The sequence below is a fragment of the Pteropus alecto genome, unplaced genomic scaffold, assembly GCF_000325575.1.
Source record: "Pteropus alecto unplaced genomic scaffold, ASM32557v1 scaffold185, whole genome shotgun sequence".
In the NCBI taxonomy this organism is placed as follows: domain Eukaryota; kingdom Metazoa; phylum Chordata; class Mammalia; order Chiroptera; family Pteropodidae; genus Pteropus; species Pteropus alecto.
In genome coordinates this window covers 8,500,168-8,525,640 of record NW_006438088.1, presented here as the reverse complement: position 1 = coordinate 8,525,640, position 25,473 = coordinate 8,500,168, and the positions used below count along the sequence as shown (strand labels likewise).

The following is a 25,473-nucleotide window of genomic DNA, read 5'->3' as shown; positions in this document are numbered from 1 at the left end:
TGGACAGCTTGTTTAATTATTCTGAGCATCAGTTTCCTTATCAGTAAAGTATTACTTCCTAAAAATATCAATCTAGATAATTCATGCACAGTGCCTAGCACTGAGCCTGGCCATTTGGTTTTCATTGCTGTTGGACGATCTCCTGGAGTTGTTGAATGCTATTTCTGTCCAATCTTGCAGTAGTCCTTCCCTGGGGACAAGGGTAGCAAGAAGCCTCTACTTTTTGAAGTATCTGTCCATTTTATTGGATAATGCGTGGCCACTAATTAGCAGTGCGTGTCATAGAAACACATTAGATCAAGCAAAGAATGAAGGAGTCAAAAATAGGACTGCATGAAGAGCATGTGGAATGAAAATTATTTTCTAAAATTTTAACCCCTTCTCTCTTCCTTCCTGTCTCACCCCCGGTTGGTAAAGGTTTTACTCTGCATAACCTACACCCCGACATTTGACTTGAATGGGAGCGCAGTGCTGAAGATCGCAGAGGTGAGTGCCCACTGCTTGCCCAGCCCTCAGGTGCTGCTTGTGTGTGTGCTGCCTGCTCACAGCTGCTTTGCCCCTTCTGGGATCAACATTAGGGTGGAGCTGAGCCCAGCAGTGAGGTGAGCCCCTCTGTGATCATGACTGTGGGAGTTTCCACTAAGCACTGGATCTGTGGGAAGCAGGCTCTGTGGTCCATCGTTCTAAGCGTGTGCTCTGCATGCTCTGCTTTGCTTAACTTGAGGCTTTTCACCATGGAAATAACAGTACTGGTTCTCCCGACTCTGCCACACTTAGGTGTTGCCTCCCATGTTGCTTTCTTAGTCTGCTTTTCCAAAGATTAATTGAAAAGCATTGGATTTTTTAAAAAAATGGTTTTTAAGAAACCAAGTATGAGATTTAGAGAGATGTTTATTGATTAAATTCCATCTCCCTCTCCTTAAACCCTAATGAATGCATTTTGTAGCTATTATTGGGAAGCGTTCTCTCTTCCATCTGTATTGCAGCCTAGAGTAGTAAGTGCCTTCCAGCACTCCCAAGAGTGTGTCCCACAGAACACTTGGCTTCTTGACTGTCTGGCATGTGCCTTTGATTTTGGGAAACATCATCATTCCAAGGCTGTATTTTAATATGCTTAGAATAATTTTCCTTCCATTTCTTGAAAAGAATATCTTCAGGATTTGTATGTTTTGACAGGAGTACACATTCAGACTTTAAAGAGGCAATGATATTCCAAATTATGGAGAAAAAGAAAGCCTATTAGCGCTCATGGGTTTTTGTTTTTACAATAATGATTTACCATTTATTGAGTGGATCAAGTGGATACTAAGTACTTTGGGCATGTTTTCTTTTTTCATCATTTTTTTCATCATTATTGAGGTATAATTGAAAATTAAATGTTTTATGTATTTAAGCTGTGCAACTTGATGTTTTGATATGTGTATAGTGAAATAATCACCACAATCAAGCTAATTAACATATTACATCATCTCATCAGGCAACATTGTCATGGGTGGTATTTATACTGGCTGATATATGAACTTTTACAGTATTGTGTGCCATTAAAGGGTGAAAATTAAGAAAAAATTAATTTTGAGCCCATGAAACATTTTTCTGTTTCTGTCAAAATAGAAAGAAGCCGATAATTAGCTGATATCTCACTACAATATAAAGCAATTCTCAAATGTGTATTTATATAGGTAGAAAGAACATTTTTCTTTAACACAGTTATATTTTATGCTACATAAAAATAGAATAGCTATCAGTATTTTTTAAATTGTATTTAAGAGCTACCTATGAGTGCTTTCATTATTTGTAGGTTTCCTTTTTTTTTTATTATTGTGGTAAAAACATTTACACTGAGACTTACCCTCTTAATAAAATTTTAGGTGTACAATACAGTAATGTTAACTGTAGTTACCATGTTATAGAGCAGATCTCTAGAACTTACTCATTTTCATAACTGAAACTTTATACCTGCTTAAAAGTATCTCTCCATTTCCCCCTCCATCCAAGCCCCTGGCAGCCACCACTCTACTTGTTTCTCAGAATTTGACTATTTTAGACACCCCATTGCTGTTAAAATGACAAATGTAGTTTCTGATCAGAGCAAGGAACTGGGTTGATATGTAAGATGCCTGTTAGTTTAGTCCTTTTACATGTGAAGGACGAGAAGGGTCATGCAGCGTGTCACTGCCCAGTGGGTCCCCCTGCCGATGGAGCTGGGGTGGGGGCAGGTTGGGAGGGGGACAGGTTGTTGCAGGACCCTGTGGGAGTGGGGTGCTACCAGGGATTCCAAGCTGCCTTTGTCATCCTCAAGGAACCAGTTTTTGGATCTGAAAGATTCAGGTGTAATCCCTGAACTGCTGTGGGACCACCAGTTCTTTAATGGGCACTTTCCTGTAATTTCCCCCAGAATGCTGCCCGAGATTTACTGAGGCTATCTGGAAGCCAGAGTAAAGACTTAGCAGTCCTGTCCAGGTTGGACGAAACAGCAAACATAGTGGTCTCTACCAAAATCTGTAAAGGAAAAACTGAATTTGTTTGTTTTTGAAGAAAATCCCAGCCCAAGGCTGATGAAGTAAAAATAAAGGTGCAGAGAGCTTGGTGGTAAGGGAGGGACTCTGGAGTCACGCTATTTAAATGTAAATCTGGCTTCGCCACCTCCCTGTGGTGTTGCCTTGGATATCTCCCTGGCTTAGCTTGTTCTCTGTAAAAGCAACGCTGACAGTCCCTATCTCATGGTGTGGTTGCGTCATCAGTTAGGCGAGAAAAATAGAATCCATGTAAAAAGCTTTTCATGCAGGTCCAGCCGTGTAGTAAGTGCTCGGCCAATGTTAGCTGCTGTTGTGATGAGGCTGCAGATTGACCTTGGTGTCCTAGTTAGCACTAAATGACCCTGAAAGGATGGGTCATCTTCTCCCCTTTTTGTCACACCTACAGCCCTTTGAGATCCCCCAGTTGGAAAAGCGTTCCTCAGTGTGCAGATAATTAAGCAGAGGTCAGACTGTCATGGAAAAGCACGTTGCTTCCAGTGTGAGCTTTGACTTATTGTTCCTGATGAAAGACTTGGGACTAGTTTCCTCTGAAGGCAGAAGGACTTGCTAAAGATCTTAAAAATAAACTTTTCATCCTGTGTTTGATAGCGGGGCCTTTTCTTTATAGTGTGCAGGCTCGCAGAAGATGTTTTTAGGTCCTGCCTCTCCTGCAGGCCCGCAAGGAGATCCTCCCATCTCCCTGACCATGACAGGACTTAGGATTTAGGCTGCCAGTTATCCTGGGCCTCACTGAGATCCACCACTCTGCTCAGGTGACTGGGCACCCTGGAAGATTCTTCAGCATACGAGGGGTAGGGACACTGCTTTGTAATGACCACGAGAGCCACCATCCATAGTGCTTTTGATAAAAGACAATCTGTAGAATGTCTCTTCTGTGCTAGCCTGGACCTGGTATGGACATCAGCTTCAAAAGAGTAAGAATCCAGTTTTTTCTGTCTAGCAAATCCATAGGTTAAGGCGTTTCACAAAGCCAGTCTGTTGAGAGAGGCCAAGAGTGCTCCTTGAGCAAGACAAGCACTACTGGTCCCAGGGCTGGAGGTTCACTCTATTCAACACCGATCAAAAGGCCACCAAGAGAAACACCATGGAGAGTGCTTCTCCTGCTGAGAATAGTGGACCTTAATTCATCAAGCATGACTGCAACCCGGCATGGCTCCACCAGGCATAGCTATAGTTCTGGGCTCTCCATGGCCCTTGCCTCTTAGAGTCAATTCTGAAAGGCTTGAGAACATATATTGTCACTCATTGTGGCAGGAGACAGGGATATACACTCAAAGACAATGTTAGATAGCTATACGTAATATGTATTTAGCACTTACTCTCTGCCAGGTACTGTTCTAAGAACTTTACCTATATTAAATCATATAATCCACAGAACAATACTATGAAGCAGGAAATATTATTATCCAAATTTTACAGATAAGGAAACTGACACAGAAAGGTTCACCAGTTTTCTAGGTCACACAGGTAGGAAGTGGTAGAATCAGGATGCAAGACTGGTGGAAATGACTGAGTTTTCGGTCTCTACACCATGTCACATGCTGTCATCAGCTTGGTTATGGAAGCCCACTCATAGGGGCCCTCGTGCTGCCCCTGTGTAAATGGTCATAACCCCTTTCCTCATCCCAAACCATGAAGAAACAATGTTGAAGTTAAACTAAACTTGCCTTTTATCTTTAAAATATATCTTTTTTTTTAATTAAGAAAGTAGTAGTGTATCTATCAGTTCTCTACTAACAATGATTAAAAATCAGAACAAGAGACAGGCTTAAAAAAGGTGCAGAGGTTCCATTATAAAGTTGACTGTTTTCAGTAGTTCCTTGATTAAACTTTGACTTTTCCTCTTTACCTTCCCGAAATAAACTCTCTCACATGTGGGGTACTGAGAATCTCAAAGCTTTGGAGACCTTGCTTTTAAGTCAGTGGTTCTCATCTAAGGCTGCACATTAGAATCATCTAGGAAGTGTTAGCAAAAATAAGATACCTAGCTTGAGTGAGCTGTTACGATGCAATGACTTCAGTTCTACTAGAAAATGTTCATTAAAGATTCATTAAAGAAAAAAAGAAGATACCTAGGGTTGCCCCAGAAATTCTGAGATTTTAGTTTGGGAGGGACTTGAGCATACAAATGTTATAAAATCCCTCCTAGTGATTCCACTGTTGAAGTCAAGTTGAGAATAACTACTCTGATAGTTATTGTTCCTTCCAGCCAAGCTTTGTCATAAAACCTTGTTGAAATTAGCTTTGTGCTCTAAAACCTCCAGTGTGGTCCACCCACCAGATGCATGGGCAGAACCTGGGAGCTTGTGAGAACTGCAGCGCCCCAGGCCCCAGCTCAGACGGTTGAATAAGAATCTGCCATGTAATAAGGTCCCCCATATGATTCATATGCATATTAAAATTTGAGAAGCACTGCCACAAGTGAATATTGATATAATTTCATAAAATGAGCTCTAAAGATAATGTTCTTTGTTTATAGACCTAAAACCCAGGTGAGAGCTACCTTGCCTCTCTGCCATGGCTAATCAATCCAACCACCCCCACAGAGTATTGAGTCCCACCCAACAGCAGCATCCTCTAAGTGGTGACCCCCCAATAAGTACAAGCTTTGGATTTTCTGTTCCCTTGACTTACATCTTCTCCTGCCAAATCATCTCCACAGTTTCTCCTTTCCATTTATCAGTGCTTGATATAGGGTAAATCTATTTCTTAAATGCTTTAACAGTTGAATCTGCTACAGAGCCCTCCCACTGTTCCTTCTGAGTATATGTGTTTTCACCAATAAAACAGTGTCAGTCTTTAAAAAAGGAGAAGCATGACCCCCATTCATACTTATGTAATCTGGCATAAGACAAGCATGAAGTAGATATATTTATATGAAAAGCATCACAACAAATTTTATTATAAATGTAAGCATATGGGTCAGCAGTTGTAAATATTAGATTATTAAGTGAATAAGGTATAGGTAATTTCAGAAAGGATAATAGAATCACCTGAAATCATTGTTTACTTCAGATACACAAGAAAGGAATAAACATCTTTCTTAGAGGCCTTCATTTTTATAGTTTTTTAGATTTGCAAAGTAGCTTACAGCCTTTTCCTCCATAGAAAGCACTTAAGAAATGCTTTTTCATCACCAAAAAGAATTGAACTACAAGAGAGTTATACTACCACAAAAAATAATAGAATTCTGTAGACTTATTGGAGCCTGATGATTTTGCAGGCTCTCAAGGGCTTTCCACATGCTAATTTAGCCTTCGAAAATCTGCATCTCTATTTCTAAAGGAGGACATTTCAGCCTAAAACTACCATTTTGCTCCAGGAGGCTTTCTTGATTGTATCTGAACTTTTTATAAAGATAAGTCTTTAACTTAAAGAAAAAAAAAAAAAAAGACCTTTTCTCCTATTGTCACTTTTGATATAGCTGGGGAAACAATTTATAAAAACACCTTAAACCATTTAAAACTGCTGCTGAAATGTTGGGAAAGAATCCAGACATTCTGGTCTTTCGTACTCTGGTCTACATTGACTGTTACTCAAGAATAATGCTTACCTTGAAACCTGTTGATCAGGAAATGGGATGTGTACTTAAGTATGAAAAATGAGGCTGTTTCCCCAAGGTACTGCTAAAACTATAAAAGGATCATTAAGCATTTAAAATGTAAATACTAGGGTAGCCTTCATTTGTGTGTCTAACTTAACTTGCTTAATTAAACTGCAGTAATGAAAGTTTTTCGGTACAGGGTCTTCCATGATACAGGAGGAATAAGAAATATCACCAAATTTAGAAATAGACAATTAGGAAATATCCAACATGTTTTCTTTCTGTTCAAGCTTAGGAATTATCATTACTAAAACTCCATATGGATAGATCGTTTTTCTCTTCATTGATTGAAAGCTGGGCCCAAGATTTCAACTTCTATGACACCCAAATTTATTAGATATGTCGAATTTTCCAAAGTTAGTTACTTTAATATAGGAAAAGCTGTAAGAATAAAAATTGCCCTGGTCTTGGGGTTAAAGAAGAGGTGGTGCCCTAGCCAGAAGCTCTACGAAGCTAATTTGAAAATGGTTAATGATACTGTTCCATTAGAAAGACTTGGGGCATAGTCTCATGCCTGCTGAGGGTCCTTTATGGGATTTTTCCCATGGTGCAAAAGCCTGGTTCATAAATGTGTATTTTCTAGTTTGATCTTATTGACTCATGAGAAACTTCTAGTCTTTGATCTGTAGCATGCTGTCCAGTTCAAGCAAAGTCTGTCTCAAAGACCATTGTTTTATTCTTTAAGTTTCTTACTTTCAGAGACCTCCCTCTTTCATCTATCCATCCATCCCTCAATTCCAAAACACTGGTTAATAATCGTAGCTACTAGCGGCTAGTCCCTAGGGCATGTCAATAAGTAGCATTTTACACACATTCTCTTTTCACCTTTACCATAATCTAGCTAGCTAAAGAATCCCAAGGAAAGGGAGGTTAATTTTCCCAAGTTTCTATAGCTAGACATTGAAATCCAGACTTTTGATAAGGTCCACTATATGCTGTGGACCACTATGCTATATTGCTTCCTGGTAACCTCCATTTTAGGAAATGTCAGTAGAATTCTTGCCACAATAATACTGGCAACCGACTGAAATTCTTAGGAGTCTTACCCACCTTTGACTTTTACCGAGGCATTTAGTTTGATAATGGCTGTATGGTGTTTTACATGGGACGCAGAAGTATTGATGAATTTCACTTTTTTGTGACCACAGATTAAAGTGACCATTAGGCATATGCCACTTTCTTGAGTATCTTTACATGTTGATACTTAGTTTATCTTTTCCGAGCATTTTGTTACCATCGAAGTATCTGGAATTTAGTTCCACTTATTAACTCTAGGGAGCTTAAAAAGTGTTGAGGCTCAAGACCTGCCATCAAAGATTCAGAATTATTAATTCTAAATGTCACTAAAGTTTTCTTTTTTTTTTAATTGAGCTGACTTGTAATGCTTGAAATGGTCACTCTTACTTTTATTTTAGTCTAACATGGTGCATTGTTTCTGAGACATACCTCAAATAAAATATTGTGCAATTAAGGGCCAGACAGTGTCCAGATATAATCCAGAAGAAAAGTATACAGATGACCTGATCCATTTATCTTGGAAGTATCTCATCTGGTACGTTCTCTGTAAGACTGGGAGAAGTAAACTCATATCCAGTCAAGAGAAGTGGACAAAGGAACCCAGACCATTGTCTCATACCAGCCAAGGAAGGAAAGCCCATTCTAAGGAGCTTCTTTCTCCTTAGAGAAAGACCCTTTCATTTATAGAGACCCTTTCATTTCTTCTTTGTGGGCCAGTATTTTACTGTCTCTTGTTTGACTCCTCTGAGTCTATTCTTTGGCTACCTACTTCCGGATGGGCTTTGAGCAAACCAGTCCTTTTACAAGGAATTTCTGTGCTCCCCTTTAACCTCTGACTTGCCTGCCTCTTGAAGAACTTATTTGGAAATAGAAGACACATAGAACAATGCAAAGATTCTCTCTACTTCATTTTAAGCTAGGTCAGAGGACAAAAGCTAGAGTTCAGTAGACCCTGTGTAGACCAAGTAGAAGGCTCTGCCTGAGAAGGTACAGAAATTGGTGGGTTGAGGTGTCTTAATATGTTAGTGAAGCCAAAAAGAATATGGAAGAGGAAGAGGGAAGTGACAATCAGAATTGTCCATGTATTCCTGAGCACTTTAAGAATTTTACTTTATAGTTGGATCCAAAAGAAAAACCAGCAGATTTTTCTACCTAAGCATGATGATCAGACTTACTTATACACAAAGTTCTTAGAAATAATAAAATAACTCTAAATCACCCTGTGCGTGTGCATGTGTGTTTGCATCAAAAGGACCTATTTGATGAGGCACTTTCTGTTACATACCCACCTGTTACTACTGTTCACCTGGAACTAGCCTGGCTACTGAGTTGTCATCATGATTCAACACAGTTTAGACTTGTAGTGTTAATCAAAATTTTCTTTGGTTATAATGTGATCAACAAACATTCATCTTCCCTATATAAAAGGCAGCTCTTCTGCTTTCTTATAGTAATTTCTGATCCTTTCTATTTTTTATCTCCATAAAAATTTTCCAATTAGAAGCATACTAGCTCTTCTCTTTATGGAACTCATTACTCAGTAGCACACACTGTTTTGACAAAGCTGTGACACTAACCCCGTTCAGATAGGACAGAGAAGGTAAATGCACAATTCAACAAAGTGAAGGTCATACGTATTTTGCAAAGCTAAACAAATTTCTATTGTGGAAACTTCTTTAAAATTCACCACTTTGGCCAATATTGAATTATCCTCTACAGTCCACTCTGCTGCTTCATATTTAATAATAGTGAATCCACCCTGGGTTTAACCTAGTACTGTTATTTTTCAGTCTACTTTCTAAATGATATAAAACTTTTATTGCTATGTTTGGCTTGCAGACTTGTGTTTTTATTGTTGTTTTTCCTTCTACTGTGGGGTTTATTTTGTTTCACTAACGATTTATGTTTTCACTCTCAGTTGTGTTTAGCATGCCGTAAAGCTGGATGTCCACAAATGCATGAAATGATTAAAATGTCCATTACGAAACTCCTCACTGCCTTGTGTCTTCGTGTGTTCCCTGGCGATCAGGGACCTGTAACTTTTCACAAGGTATTTGACTTGGTCCTTTGGGCCTCTGGTAGAGGTGTAGGACTGAGGCTTTTTAAGTATCAATTCTACTCTACGAAAGCAAAGGGCATGGGAAGTAGAAGTGACACCAGAGATACAAAAAGAAGAAATTGATGAGCCCTTTGCCAGAAACTCAGCCTGCATTTGGACTTGGTATTCTCTTAACTTCTCTGATTCAATGTGCTCATTTTAGCACTGCTCCAAAGTAGAAAAAAAGAAAAACATTTACTAAGTGAAAAATCATTGGCCTTTAATATAGTGATCAGATTTATCGTAGAAACCCTAGTTCCGTGAGCCTTATCATTTTACTGATTTATTATTACTACAGAAAGTGTAAGAAACTTTTCTTTAGAAGATGTCAGGATAGTTGAAAAGCATTTCTTTCTGGGTACCTAAAGATAGCAATATTATCAGATTTTTATATTTAAAAAAATATCTTTTATTCACATGCAGTATTTATACTCCTAACTTTGGCAGAATGAGCTTCTTAGATTGATCCTTTAAAAAAAAAAAGTAAACATGCTTATCTTTTCCCTTTATAAAATGCCTCCTGAAATAAATCATTTCCACTGTTATACCTATAAGCACTAAAAACAGTAGTGACATTAAAAATCAAATAAATACATCTGGTATTTGGAAAGTTGTTGTCTGTATAAAGCACTATTTTTGTTGCTTAAAATCTAGTTCCTCGTGTGTGCTTTCTTTCATGAGTTTAAAGTGACTGATATAATTTTTAAAGAAGGGTTTGATAGCGGGAATGAGTGTTCAACAGAATTGTATTTATATTAACGTGTGTAGTTCCACTCTCAAATGGCTACTGTTTCATCTTTAATGCCTCTAAGACTTCAAATTCCTCCTGAATTTTAAGCTCAGAGATCTGAAAGTCAATGGTTATTAAGATTTCTTGGGAGAATGTAAGATTTAAAGAAAACTTAAATTCTGAAGTAAGTACTAGAGTCCCTAATTACACTGTAGAGAATTTGGTTTCATCAAAGTGATACACCGCACCCATTGAGATGTATTTTCGAGGCTTTTAAATCATTTTATCACATGCAAAAGTAAAGGCCTTTCAGAATTAAAACTCCTTTTTTCTAAGTATGTTTAAATTGTACCTCCAAGTACACTATAATCTATGATCATTTGAGAAAATGAATTGAAAATGAATATGTCCTAAATGGCAGTTTGAAAAATAAATATTTTGGAACTTGCTTTTTTTCCCCACATAAAATGAATTAATCTAAGCCAATTTCCAAATATACTTTTGAGTTTTAAATGCTCATTTGGAATATTAAACATTCAGTAGGAGATAAATTAAACTGTTAAAAAATATTTACTTTTACCTCATTAATATTACCAAAAAGGTTATTATAGTGAAGCCTGGCAGAAAACTCTAGCTTAAGCAGTAGCAGCAACAAAGGTTAACATTTAGTCTCTCTTCCATCTCGATTATCAATCATCAAATTAAATTTGCCATTTAGGTGAGAACCCTGTATTTTCATTGTAGATAATCTTGGAGTATTCCTAGAAAAATTAGGTACATTCAATCCCTTCTTTTTCTTTTTGTGGGTTGGAATGTGCTTGGTAAAATGGAAAAGATAATATACTTTATGGAGAGAAAAAAGTGGCCAGGTTTTTATGGTTAATTCACAGTTTCCCCAATTAAGATGCAGCTTAGTAATCAGGGGACATTTTACCATCAGCCATGCTGCCTAGTAACACAACTGACATCCACCTTTATCAAGTTTCAAGAAGAACATAGCGAGAGTTAATCCAAGGTCAAACATCTTTATAAAACAGGAGAAAAGGTTTCACTAACCCTTTCTCTACTCTTCATAACTCAAGAGTTAATCAGTCTGTTCCATGGAGGGAGCTTTTTCTGATTAATTTCCAGCCAACTGAATTTATTTTAGATAGTGTTATTTGGCACATCTGAAAATCACCAGTTTGTATTCTCCTATGATGCTCAGAAGAATAAGCTTCAGAGAGTGATAACCTTTAGGGAGATACTTCTTTTCCTACATACTTAAAAGCAACTTCCCAGGGATTTTAAATATCTGTAGGACTCATTGATAACTAGTCCTAAATCAGGCTGACTTTCTTTTTAAGAAGGATTTAATATCCTTTCCAATTAGTCCCAAAGCATGTTGGTCATGAACTGATATTTACAGAGCGTGTGTGTTGCTCTTATTTCTTTACCAGGTGTGCACTGAGACATACATATGTAGCTGTCACCAGCGTAGTATAAACACTGCTGTGCGAGCAACTCTCAGTCAAATGCTGAGTGACTTGACTTTACAGTTACGACAAAGGCAGGAGAATACGGTGAGCCTTGCGGTATCCACACATTCTTCAGTCTTGCCCATCCACGTCTCTGTGTAACTGCATGCTGTGTGTCCCACATCGTACATGTCTCCCCATCCCCTGCCAGGGCTGCTCCCTACTGAAACACGAGCAAGGGCTGGCTTGGTTTGAAAGTTAAACTCTTTAAATAAGTATTTGCTTGTTTCACTCCAAAGCTTTCAGAGTTGTTTTTTCTTACTGTTTGTTAGTTTTGGGGCATTATTTTAAAATTCACGTTTTAAGTAATTGCTTAAAAACTTCTTGGCTCGAAAAAGTTCATATAAAAGTGTTGTGACACATTAACAAATACCAAAAGTGAATACAAAATTAATAGCAGTTACATACTTTGAGGTTTGGTATATGTATTTCTCTGTGTTAACTAAAAGATTGTGGCAGAAGGTAAAGCTGGGTAAATAAAGATGAATTTGTCTTCTTTCTGTCATCAAAGCCGACTGGAGCTTTTTGCTCTAAACTCAGATTATCTAAAATGAGTGTTCCTGGGGAAAATGTAAATGTAATTGGCTTCTTGTATAAATTATTTTCTGGGAATGTTAATGAGATGATTCCTTTTCAAAACTGGTATTAAAAAAACTTCGTAATAATTCAGATTAAAATTCTTTTAAAGTCTGCAAGAAGTATTCCAAAATGAATATTTCATTAGTTATTTTTTAGGATATGAAATCTCATGGCAGTCTGAAATTTCTCAGAAATTAAGTTTATAGAAATTAAGAATTCATGTTTAACTTCAAATATTTCTAATTTTTAATTTCATAATTATCTAATTTTTAGAAAATCCTAACATTAAGTGGAACCTTTGAGATTATCTGGTCAAATTTGTTTATTCCTCATAAAACAGATGAGGAAAATGAAGCCCAGAGAAGTGAAATCGAAATCTAAAATTAATGAGCCTGTCAGTGAAAGAGCCAAAACTAAACCCCTGGTCTCCTAACTGACTCTCAGCCCAAGTTATTAATATGAACTCGGACAGTCAGTGTTAAAAAATAAAAATAAAAATAAACCAATTTAAAAAAATGACTGTTTTTTCTTTTTGTGTTTGCTGTATCCAAAGCCCAACTTTCTATTTCAAAAGTAATTGTTTTAATTTGAGATATTTTTATTAGCTTACTCTTTGTTGAAATTATTTCATTTATGCTAGCATTTTGAATGTGGTGATGTGGCAATAATAGCTTAAAAGGAATTCAAATCTGTAAATAGAACACATTAAGAGATAAGTTTCAGGTGTACAATTCAACAGTAAAGTATATAAGTACATACATACACATACATATGTATGTATGTATGTATGTGTGTGTATGTATATATATATTGCATTGTGTATTTACCACCCATAGTTAGATTTTTTTTCTCTCACCACATAGTTGACCCCTTTTACCCCATGTATGTCTCCCCTCCCCTCCCCCCCACCCTCTGGGAACCACTAGTCTATTGTATTTTTAATGGAAATAAACCTAAGATGTTGAGAATCCTTACACTAATATAATCATAATCCATCCTTGTTAAATAGTAACATGATGAAATACTATAATAGTAATGATATTTTAATGTTTTAGAATGAAACATTTAAATGAAACTTTGTAGTTCCAAAGTGATTTCAGTCATATTAGTCATTTAATCTTATTTTTTAAATTATAAGTAGGAGAGTATTAGGTTTCAAGTAAAATGACTCAGCCTTCTAGCTCATGTTGCTCCTGTGTGAGAATGGTAACAGGCGTCATTGTAGAGATCTAGATGAAACCAAAGGGTTATCAGCCTCTGTCCCGTGTACTGTGCGGTTGACCAACCTTCTGGTCCTGCTCATCAGCAACCATCTGGACTCACCCCACCCAGAGGCAAGATCCCAAATTAGGTAGAAGATTAATGTTTCTTGTTATTTTCTTTCTATTATGAGGTCCCTGGAGTTGTTTCCACGTCCCAGAAAAACACAGTTCTCAGTATGCTAATATTTGCAGCATTTGTGACGTCTACTAGAGGGAGGGTTAAGTTTTGCCTCCTAAGAATGGTTATTTTTAAAAAACTGTTGAAGAAGAATGTTCCGTAGGAATGGTGAGGTTCTATCTAAGGGAGCTGTGTGTTCTTCCCTGGGACACTTAGCATTACCTGGGGAAGATGTGTGCGGAGTGTGGCGTGACCCATCACTAGAAAGACGTTATAGGCCATCTCAGAATTAGGAAGACTTAAATACAACGGGAAGAAAATCTAGAGTGCCAAAAGTGTTAACATGAAATGTATCTTCAACCTAACGTCTATCTGTACCCCACTCTATCCGTACCCCACTCCGACTCCCAATACACATTATACAATTCGATTTTGTATCCTCAAACCCTGAGTTACTATCCAGCTTTATTATTATTTAAATTACAGATGCTATTGTTACATTGCAATTTACTCATTTCAAAAAGAAATAATGCTGTGTGTTAGCGGGGATAAGTAGTGGTGGTTCTCCTGCCCCTAAAAATGACTCAGAAGTATTTTCTCCGGGAAATGTTCTAGACTTGTATTTAGCCATGTGCTGAGCTGTGGGCACTGACATGCCATTTCACAAAGGTTGCAGTCGAAACAGCTGAATTTGTAAATTAGTGAACACAGAATAGTAGAAATATGCGCCTATAACAAGTTAAAAACAAAACAAAAACAGTACCGTGGGATGCTTTGTGTGTCTGGTAGTTGATTAGCTTGAAAATGCCATTTTATGATCTCCCAGTGCTAAAAGGTAGGGAGACTAAAGAGCCTCCTTCCTATTCTCTGCTCAGTAGTCACTGAATTTTCTCTGCAATGGGAAGTAAGTCTAACTGTTAGTAAATATCTTTCCCTTCCTATGCTCCCTTCCCTCATCATTCTGTCTTTACTCTGATAGTTCTAGATCTACCAAGCCAGAGCCTAGAGTGGGTTGGTCTGGTCAGACAGTCAGAAGTTAATACGCTCCCCCAACAAATAGGAAGCTGGTGCTTCTGACCAGCAGTCATCCTTGGACCTGTATTTTGAAGTCCAGAAACCTGATCCTTCTAAGACTAAGAGTTTGTATTCATTAGTTGCAATCAAAGTGTAGTCTTTGACCTTGGGACAAAATGTTATCTGTGCAAGGGTAACTCACCTTGGGTGTAGGTATTGCCCCAGATCATAAGTCAGCACTCTGGGATCAGAAAGTCAGCATCCTGGGGCTTAAACTCCCCTGAAGTTTGTGGACTCTTAAATAAATTATGTTTTGTTTAAATGCATTTTGGGAACTGCTAAGTTCAGTTCGAGACATCATCGTCTTTTCATAGTCTTGAAATGCTATCAAGACCTGAAGAGTGTGCTTATTTATTTAGGTCAGTTAGCTGAGCCCAGAGTACTCAAAATGGTGTTTGGTGTCCTAGAATTTTCCATTGTCTAAGAGTCAAGAATTTTCTTGCCTGAATCTCCTAATTGTCCTGTGTGTGTCTCCCTTACTAGATAATTGAAAACCCGGATATCCCGCAGGAATTCAGGAATCAAGGTATTGGATTTGATTTTTACTAGTTCACTTTACAAAGCAGGTATAAGAATGCCTCCTATGTGTGTGGTGTTAGGGATGTCGAGATACGTGGTTGGTCTCAGGGTGGTTCTCTACTCTCCTTGGAGCTTCTGCTTAGCTTTGCTTTACATGGTATGATTTAACCAGCGGTTGTTTTCCTCTTTCCTACACTCTTTATGCCAAACACATCTATTCCTGTTCCAACCGTGTGAGGAAAACTAACTTCTCACAGATCTTGTTGGAGGCTGGTTTTTCGTTTTTTGTTTTTTGTTTTTAGTTACTTTACTCTTTGTGAAGTCAGGTTTATTAATTGTTAAAATGAGAATTGGATAGAGGGTCGGAAAAACCTGTTTGATACGAAGTGCTATTGCACCCAAATTACGTTTGTGAAGTACCAACTTTTCGATATGAAAAATGAGTCATCTCACAGGGAATTTTACAGGAGGACAGAAATCAAGGTCAGAAACTTTCATTCTGACCCACAGGAAAAGAAAAAATAGAGGTCCACATATAATTGACAAGCAGTGTAATTTTTTAAAAAAATATTTGGTAGTGTTTTCTGAAAGATATGGAAAATTCAAACTACCTGATTAAAAATTGATATTTAAGTTTTTCAGATTTTATTCAGTAATTTAAAGCATATTGGAAAAATCTGCCTTTCTTTGATATTTTTGCTAATTACTAATAGGGAAAAAGGCATGGAGTAGAGAAGAGATATAAAAGGGGGATTGAAAGGGAGAGAGAAGCAGCCAAACTGCCACAATGAGGAGTAAAAGAGTAAATGAAAGAAATAAGAAAGAATGCTCTAAGTCACTTTCTAAAGCATTACTTGAATATATTATTTTAGTTGCATCTTGCTATGTTCTTGGGCTGTTGTCCAGAAAGTTCTATGGCTTCTTTTCTCCTTTTGAAGCTCCCCATGATATGTTCCAACATATGCTACCTGTCTGTTCCTCTTGTTTAGCAACAGCAGTTCCCATAAAATCTTCACTTTAACGTAGAATGATTTTATAAACCCTGCCCCGCCCCCCGCAAAAAAAAAAAAAAAAAGATCTTGGTCAAAGATACATCTTAAAAATATATATTAGTAAAAAATTGATGGACTCATTTGAAATTTATCTAAAATTAAGTTTAAGGACTACTTATGGGTTTTATTATTAAGCTATGTTTTATCATTGTACCATTTCTCATTTTTTTTTCCTGCATTCAAGATCATAAATTCTGAGGATTAGCCATCTTTCACATACCCTCTTCTAAATTTACTTTTGTTTTTTCTCCTTCCTTTACCTCATGGTCATTCAATTATTTATACATTCGTCAAATAATTTAGCCACATTTGTATAGATCTTTACAGGTTTTTATTAAAATACAAATGCTTTCACTTGTTGCTTTACTTGGCCCAACAATTTTGTGAAATTGGTATTATCTCATTTTGCCAAAGGTAGAACTGAAGCTTACCCAAGCTCATGCAGTCAGCAGGTTGTGGACCAGCACTTGAGAGATTGCAAATGTCAGCTGTGTTCCAATACACTCCACGGGGGTAGTTTTTTGCTACTTTCTGGAAATGAGCATAAACTGTTTAGAAGGAAAACTTTTTTCCCTGACATTTGCTGTTGCTCCGTTCAGATCATATGCCCTGAGGATGCTGAACAGATAGTTAAAGTGGGTGAAGGTGGTGACCAAATCGTTGGCCCTCTTTCTCTAGCTTCTTAGTTTGGAAGGCCACACCTTTCTTCCATGCTGCCATATTTTATTTCTTTGGGCTACAACTCAAATCTGCACAGAAGCCCCAGAAAATCAAGAGGTCAGAATAAGGGAAACGTGTATAGTCTACTGGCCTAAATATTGAGAAAATCATTGTCAATTGTCTTGTTTTTTAAATTAACCAGATTCCCTTTCATTAAGTGTGAAAGCAATCTATTTTCTTCTTTCTGGACTATATTTTGAGTGTTTTACTATAGAAAGGAATTATTATATTTAATTCTTTTCTGTGATCATTTTGGTGGCCTAAGAAAGGCTTGGCATCTGAAAGTCATCTTGACAGTCCTGAAAACATTGAAAATGGAGGATGGGAAGGACTGTTGAGGACATTTCCAGTGCCCCCGCCAACGTCTAATGCCTGTAACCTCCTCTGTTTGAAGGGTCGACAGTAGAGGCCCTCTGTGACGACCTGGTCTCTGTGCTCACTGTTCTGTGTGAGAAGCTACAAGCCGCTATCAAGTAAGTTCCTTCAACATTGATACTCTTAGTCACCAGTGGTCTATTTCTGAAGTAACTTTTGTCTATAGCATCCCTTACAATTGCAGAGTTTAGGGACAGTGGTTCCTCCTATTGGTATTCACTTGTCATTCTTGAGAAATATAATCAGTTGAACTTGGGCAAGCCCACATTACCCAGTATTATTACTGAAGGATATAATTTTCTGATGAAAAAATGAGAAAACAATACCTTGCAAAGAAGAGTTAATCCCTCAGGCATGGAGCTGAATAGCAATAATGTTGGCTACGAGCTAGTGGATGTGAAGGCTGGTCCTAACTTGGACACGTCCCTGCTGTGTGACTCAGCTGAGTCTTCTCGTCGAACCTTTGCACCTTCCTCTCCCCTTAAATGGCAGAGTTAGACTGTGTGGTCTTTTTTCTATTTCCTCTAACATTTTCTGGGCCTCTGAGTGCACATGCACATCTTTAAAAAGAACACGTTAATGTGATGTATATATTTGTTGTTTTGGGCATGCCAGTCTAATCAGTAATATTAGTTCATTTAAGAGATGTTGCTGCTCCAACCCTCCATACAGTAATGAGGTAACTTATGCACCTAAAGTAAAGCCAAATCATAAAAAGGTCAGACTTTCCCAGAAGAGATGAAAAGAAGTCTCTTCCAGTGACATATAGAGTTAGTTGCAAAATTCTACAGCATGGTGAAATTCTGAAGTTCCCTTTGAGTTGTAAAAAACACATTAAACTGCCCTTTACTGGTAATTAGAACATTTGATAATTCAGAAAACTTTTACTTGTAGAATTTTATATGCAGTAATGAGCTGGGAGAAGTAGTCTGGATGGAACATGAATGAGGACTCTCAACTTGCTGGAAACATTGCAGAAAGGTGTTTTTGTTGTTGTTAGTTTTTGTTGTTGTTTTTTTCCTTCATGAATTCAGGGTTATTTTTAAGCTAAGCTTAGAATTACTCTTAACAGTTTTTGTCAGATAGTTTCTACATCAGTTTATACATCATTCTTCTAGGTCACCTAAATATTTTGACTAAATTAAGCTGTTTCTATCAGACATTTAAAAAATGGAGACCTATTTAATATGTAGGTAGTATAAATAAAAAAAAAAAATAGCAGTTAACTTCTTCCCCATCCCCACCCTTGAGTGTCTCCTATCCCTGGACCCTAGGCAGGCCTTGGGTCTGGGTGTTATTTTCCTTGAGGAGGGATGTGTCTAACAGCAGAAAGGGTATAAATGGCTCCTGCTGTGATCCACTCAGGTCCCCAACTTTTCTGGCCATGGAGAGTTGGAGCAGCAGGGCTAGGACTCGGGTTATTATCTTAACCTCAGGGCTCTGACACCAACTACAGTGACCCCATCTGTAGGGTCCCCACATGACCTGATTTTCTTGGGACAGTCCCAGGTTATGCCTGTTGTATATGATTATAATTACCCTCCTTACTCTCAACAGTAACCTATTCACTCTACCCATCCGTGAACAGGGTTTAGGTCTCTTCCAGTGCTAACCCCTCCCACCCCTGCCCAGGTCCTCTCCATCATAGTCAAGCCAGCTCTTACATCCCAGCTGGAATGTTTCTCATTGTCTTGTTTTCTACTATGCTGTCTCTTACTAGCCCTTGACTCTGAGCAAAGATCTCAATCACCTTAAGCTTATGTATCCTGTAAAATAATTAATATATTATTTATTATTATTATGTTTTATGTATTATTATTATGTTTTATAATATTAGTAATATAAAATATATTAGGGTTTTTGTAAGGACCAAATGAAAAAAATTCACTTAAAAGATTAATGATGGCCAGCAGCCAAAGATCAGCAGGACTCCCTGAGGTTGACAGAATTGGGTTTATTAACTTGTTATAGTGAAGGAGCCTGTACACCATGGAGAGCCATGGGGCATCCAGAGGGCTTGCTGTAGGATTTGAACCTGAGTTAGATTCTTTGCAGTGGGTTAAAGAGAAAGCAGGGACGATCCTAGCATTGGGCATCTTTGTTTTTATCTGGTCAGTGGAGGAACAGATAGGAGTTGTCACTGGAGAAAAAGCAGGAGTCACTCATAGAAGCGGATGATATTTGGTCATTTTTGTGGTTGTAGAGAATTTTTTTCAGTCTCTGTTCAGATGCATTTGTTGTTTGGCTTTCATCTTGTTCCATCACCCTATGGAGAGTTGTCATTTGATGTTAGCATTCTGTAAAATGGGTTTATGTTCACCAGTGGAACACCACAGCGAACTGATAGCTTAGGTAGTTGGCAGCTATCAAGGATGCTTCTTCTCTACCCCTCCCCCCACCTCCTCAGGTCTTAGCATTATTAGAGAATAAAGCAAAGACCGCTAAAACTTTTAAAAATATAAATGTTATGGTCACTATTTTGTAGGCAAGGGAAAACCAATAAGCTAAACATTTTTTTTTTCTAAGTAGTTTACCAAGGGAAAACTAAAATTTTCAAAGGCTAGAAAAGCTGGGGAGGTCATGGTAGTTATGCCACTAAAAATTAAAAACTAGCCATCAGGATAAGTCAGAATGAGTCTTTGGTCTATAAATGGTAGATTTAAAATGTACCATTGTTGACGGGTCAGGAAAGAGTCTTCAGCTAACTCTAGTAAGGGCTTTAAGTCCAATGTTCTTTAAAACCTAGATGGCTCTAACATCAGCTCCCGGGAACCCCATCTGTAGAGTGACCATATGACCTATTTTACCTGCAACTGTCTGAGGTTACGCCTACTGTTATTATTATAGGCATTCAGTATCAATATCTTCTAAGAAGCCCTGGTATAAGTGGAATTTTTTTAACCTCATAGTACCCAGCATGTAGTAATGATTTGATGATTTATATTACCTCTAAAATGGTTTGTTTACTTTCAGAATTTTCAGTGCTAATACTAGTTTATGATGCTGTTAGGAGCATTGAACTTCTTATATCAGAAATTTGACTATAGATTGTTAGGAAAATATACTTCACATTCATTACAAAATACACTTCACATTCATTCACTGCACATACACAGATCAGAAACTAAAGGTCATAGATTTCTATTCATTACACACACAGAAAAGGAAACGTTTCTGAACCATATAACTTGAGAAAAGGCTTTAAATGGGGAAAATAATTCATGTGACATGTATGCATTTTCTTATGGTTTCTCATTGGACGTTGGATCAAAGATACTTTAGACATACTGTTATATACAGCTTAATAGTTTTTGTAGGGTTCTCATCATCTTGCTTGGTTTTTCAGTGCAATTCTCCAGTTGTAATTCTGCTACTGGACACTGTTCACCTTGTTTGAATAGTGTCTTTCCATCACAAGTCCATTACCCTAAGATGGGGGTTCTGTTGCTAAAGAAACTAGAGATGCAGCATGCTTAGTGCAGCTTAAACAGAAGACCTTTGAAGTCTACCTGGTCAGACTGTACCATGCTCTTGGCCGCTCTCACTCTGGTGGGTCTGTTAATTCTTGTTACATTTTCACACCTTTTACAATTTCTTCTGCTCTTACTACCTTAACTCCTTTTATTTCTGTTAGCTAAATCTGACACCTCTCCTACCTTCTAAATATCTTCTTTCTCTAAAATCACACTATGGTTAATACTTCCCTTCAACAACCATTTCCAAAATCGATGCTCAAATCCCTCATAGGGCTTTAGCTCTTTAGTGGTATATATTCATGATATGTGCAGTCAAGAGGATCCAGAAAATGTGTTCAGGTACTCAGAATAACTCAGATGTCTTGGAGACACAGTATTAATAGAATTCTATATTAGGCAAGTTGAGTTACATGATGCTGTTTAAATCCAAGACTTTTTGGAAGGATAATTGGGCTTGGAAAGATATTTGTTCATTCTCTGCCTGTTGGTCTCCCACTACCTTCTCTCCATTTCCCTCTCCTGCCAGCACAGAATGTCAGAGGAACCTATACCAAAGCAGTCTTGGAACCAATGAGGCTAAATGTTCACGTCGTGTATTCTGATTCCATTCCTCCGCTTACACAGTTCCTTAACTCCGTCTCCTTCTTCTAACTAGATTCCAAATGTTTCTAAGGGAAACAAAGTCAGAATGGTTCAAAATAAAACAAAATTCTCAGAACCAGAGATCCAGGTCGTGTTGCCAGATTGCCCTCCCAGTGGCCTGGCTAGGATAGGGGCAGCTTAGCCCATACAGCCTACTGGTCCACTCATGAGAGTTGTTCTCCATGGATTATGTGCCCGGGAAGAAATTCAGATACAAGCAAAGAATAAGACCAGCAGATACTCAACCTGCCAGCTGTGAAATGCTCGAACAAAAGGCCAGGCAGAGTGACTCACAATGTAGGCGGATTTTTCCCTAGTGTGTTTTGAAAGACTTGGCCGGTTTCTAGGCTCCTGTCTGCCTTGTGCATCCCACATATTTGTCTGTCTACAATTAAATATGCAACATACACACACACGCTGTGCACATGCATATCTGTGTCTAGTGAGGGGCATGTGTAGAAGGTGCTTCCATTTCAAACAGCTACTCTAATGATATGACTCATGTAAGGCCATGAGCACCCATTTTTCCAGATTACTGCAGCCCACAGAAAAGCTGCCACGTTCGGTCTCCAAGGAGACTCCTGGGCCAGTTACCTTGGTAATGCTTTCTCCCCGTTGAGTCTGATGCCTTGGCACACTTGGTGGATACTCATAGGAACCTCGACTACTCATAGCTTTTCTATGGATTTATTTCCAATGATTACAGAAATTGAGAATTTTTATTGTCTATAGTTAGTTTAGTGATGCTAGGCTGACAGTTTAAGAGATAAAGAGACATTTTGAACTGAGGCATTTAAGAATTATTTTTCTTACTAACCATTTGATTGGTCAGAAAGATTAGCCTGGGACTACAGCAAAGGCAGTCTTTTCAGAAGCGATTTTTCAAAATGTGGCTTTTAATTGATGTTGTGAGCCTTTTATTTTGCCCTTCACAACCTGTTCATTTTGGATGCTCGTCTAGGTTTTACAACAAGCATCCAGAATGATCGTTCTGAAATATAAATATGGTCATGTCGCTCTTCTACGTGCAGAATCAAATCCAGATATCTTAGCACGGCCTACAAAGCCCTTCCTGATCTGGCCTCTGCCAGCCTCTCCAGCACCGCCTCGGGCTGATGACATACTCAGACTGTGCTCCACTACAGCCCCCCACCCCACCCCACCCTTTGCGTACACCCTCTTCCCATTGCCTCCATGCGAGGTTCCTACTTGAACTTTAGTTCTCTACTAAGATGGCTTTTCCTTTGGAAATTCTTTCTGGATTTTTCTGAGGACGGTTAGATACTGCTCCTATATGCTCCCATAGAAACTTGCGTTAAATTATTCATTTATAACACTTCCTACACAGTGCTTTATATACTTGCTTATCTCTCTAGTGCCACGAGAATAAAGAATGTGCCATTTTCAGTCAGGAACTATGTCTTGTTCAGAAGTGTGGGGAAGCTTGTGGTTGGATGTAGGAGTGTAGAAACATCAAGTCCTTACCTGGCCCGAGAGTGGCTTATTATGTTTATGTCTTGCCTTTCTTACTCTTCCTTCAGCCATCACTTTCCTCTTGGCAAATAGTAATAGTTTTGGTAGAGATTCAGCCTTTACCCACCTCTTCGTCCACCCTCCATGGGTGTTACAGAGTCCATCCAAATAGAAATGGAATTTCCTTTTTCAAAATAATGACATTATTGTAGTCATTGCACACTTCTCTCTTGACCAGGGAGATCATTGTAGAGCAAAAAGCAAACTTTTTCTGTAAAGGGCCACACACTGTCTCTGTTTCCTGTTCGTTTTGTTTTGTTTTGCAGGCCTTGGGCAGGATTTTGCTCTTGGGCTACAGCTTGTCGACTGGTTTTGGAGCTTAATGTCAGTTTTACAGAGTTGTATCACCAACTTATTTAACATAGCACTTAAATGAGGGGCCCTCAGCTCCCTATTTTATCATCCTTTGTCTTACAGCTGCTCAGCCTTTCTCACTTTGGCAGTGACCTTCTGGGCTTTGGACAGTCTGGTATTAACTTTTCTTCCTTCCTGTCTCCTTAAGTTTCTAGCCTGCCTATCACTGGTCTTGCCTTTCCCTTTCACCCCCTTCTTCTGGGAGTTATTTGAATTGTTAAGGACATAACCTTCTTTTTGGCCTTTATTTACTTTAGGAGAAAAGAGGCACAACCAAAAATTATTTTTAAAAGCAAGTTTCTCCCTCTTCTGAACATTCCTATTCTATACAGGATTTCCGAATGAATTCTCTTAAAAGTATTTATTATGTATTTGTAGTAAACGTGTCCTTACACATTAAATTCTTCCATACTCCTTTCTGTCACTTGATATTTACCCGGATTTTAATACTTTCTAGGGGGTTATGCAGAAAACTTAATCTAAGTATAGGAATATGTACCCCGTAAAGCTGTCTGTGTTTTTAATCGGACTCTATTGAGTAACCCCATAGTAATAATTCTGAGAAAAATAATTTGTCCATTGAAAAACCATGTTGCCTTCCAAAACAAGAAAAGTCAAATGCAAGCTGGTAAAGCATTGAAAAGTAATGTGGTGAGTGGTCTTTTGAAAGGTTTAGACAATTGAACATATTAAGAATTAACATTTCTGGAATAAACTATGGTTTAAGTTAAAAATAACATATCAGTATTTTTTATTAATGGTAGCAAATGTGCCATACTAGTGTAGGCTGTTAGTAACAGGATAAAGCATGTGCAGGGGTGGGTACAATATGGGAACTTCATTTCATCCTATAAATCTAAAATTGTTCTAAAAATTAAAGTTCATTAATAAAAAAAAAAAAATCACCCTAACTGTATTGCTCAGGCTGCTGTAACAAAGTACTGCAAACTGGGTGGCTTAATAAACAGAAATTTCTTGTCTCGGTTCTGGAGGCTAGAAGTCTAAGATCAAGGTATCAGCAGAGTTGGTTCCTTCTCAAGAAAGAGGGAAGGGTCTATCCCAGGCCTTGGTTTGTAGATGACCACCTTCTTCCTGTGTCTCTTCACATCATCTTCCCTCTGTGTATCTCTGTGTCCAGATTTCCCCATTTCATGAGCACACCGGTCACATTAGATTGGGACCCACCCTAATGACCCCACTTTAACTTGATTACCTACGTAAAGATCCTGTCTCCAAATAAGGTCACATTCTGAGGTACCACGGGTTAGGACTTTGACATGTGAACTTGGTGGGGGGAGGGGGAAACACAATTCAACCCATAACACTAACTGCCCCCTCCAAAAATTAACACTTATGTAATGCCTAATATTTTTCCCAGTGTTTTCCACACATCACGTCTGTAATCTCGCCTTTATTTCATCTGCGTTGGTGTGTTGGTTTTCTTCTTCTGCAGCGACAGTCAGCAGCTGCAGCTTCTGTACCTGGAGTGCATCCTGTCTGTGCTCAGCAGCTCCTCCTCCTCCATGCATCTGCACAGAGGCTTCACGGACCTGATCTGGTGAGCGCTCACCCTGACGCCCCTCCTTACCCGACCCCAGGGGCTCTTTCCAGCTGTGGTCTCTCCAGTCATTACATCTATGTGTAAATGTTTTGGAGAGAAAGTAGGGAAGTTGCTTTCCTTACATGCACCAGACCAAAATACAGAAAGAAACAGGAGATTATTTTGATAGAATAGGCCTCCAAGGCCCTTTTGCTTTTCGTGCGCGTCATAAGACTTAGGAATGAGGTGGTTATTTTCTTGGTTACTAGCATGTTCTAAAAGCATACAGCAGCACCAGACATTTGTGCAGGGGATGAGCTATCGAATGTTATTCTTAGCCCTATCCTGGTACGTACTCTGTCTAAACCTGAATACTCATCACTTAGTCATAGTCAGAGATTCACACAAGTGACAGGGCCTGCAGGTAGCCAGCTACTTGCTCTGTGTTCCTGGGCTTATCCAGAGGGAGGAAGATGAGTGATATATGTCAGTATATGTGTTGGAATTTTAAATTAACCTCTCAAATGAGAAGTATGCATAATTTTATTCTTCATAGTAAAATAAAACTTTATAACTGAGCCATTTAGCATTTTGAGTCTCTTCATGTAAGATGGTTTCTTAATACTTGTCTTGATATTTTATTTGGTTAGCCCTAGATTGACTTACAAGGAAAAGTATTTTATTCATATACCCAGCAGTGATAAAGAGGCATGGAAAACTGGGGAA

At 38.3% G+C, this 25,473-nt stretch overlaps 1 protein-coding gene across 1 annotated transcript in view; it reads left to right on the top strand.

Moving 5' to 3' along the window:
* Positions 1-25,473, top strand: part of ARFGEF3 (ARFGEF family member 3) — a 149,087-nt gene that overhangs the window by 55,402 nt on the left and 68,212 nt on the right. The window contains exons 5-9 of the mRNA XM_006915374.3: positions 418-486; positions 11,426-11,548; positions 15,020-15,062; positions 17,222-17,300; positions 24,661-24,765. Of these exons, the coding sequence (XP_006915436.1) occupies positions 418-486; positions 11,426-11,548; positions 15,020-15,062; positions 17,222-17,300; positions 24,661-24,765 (419 nt within the window). The remainder of the gene's footprint in view (positions 1-417; positions 487-11,425; positions 11,549-15,019; positions 15,063-17,221; positions 17,301-24,660; positions 24,766-25,473) is intronic.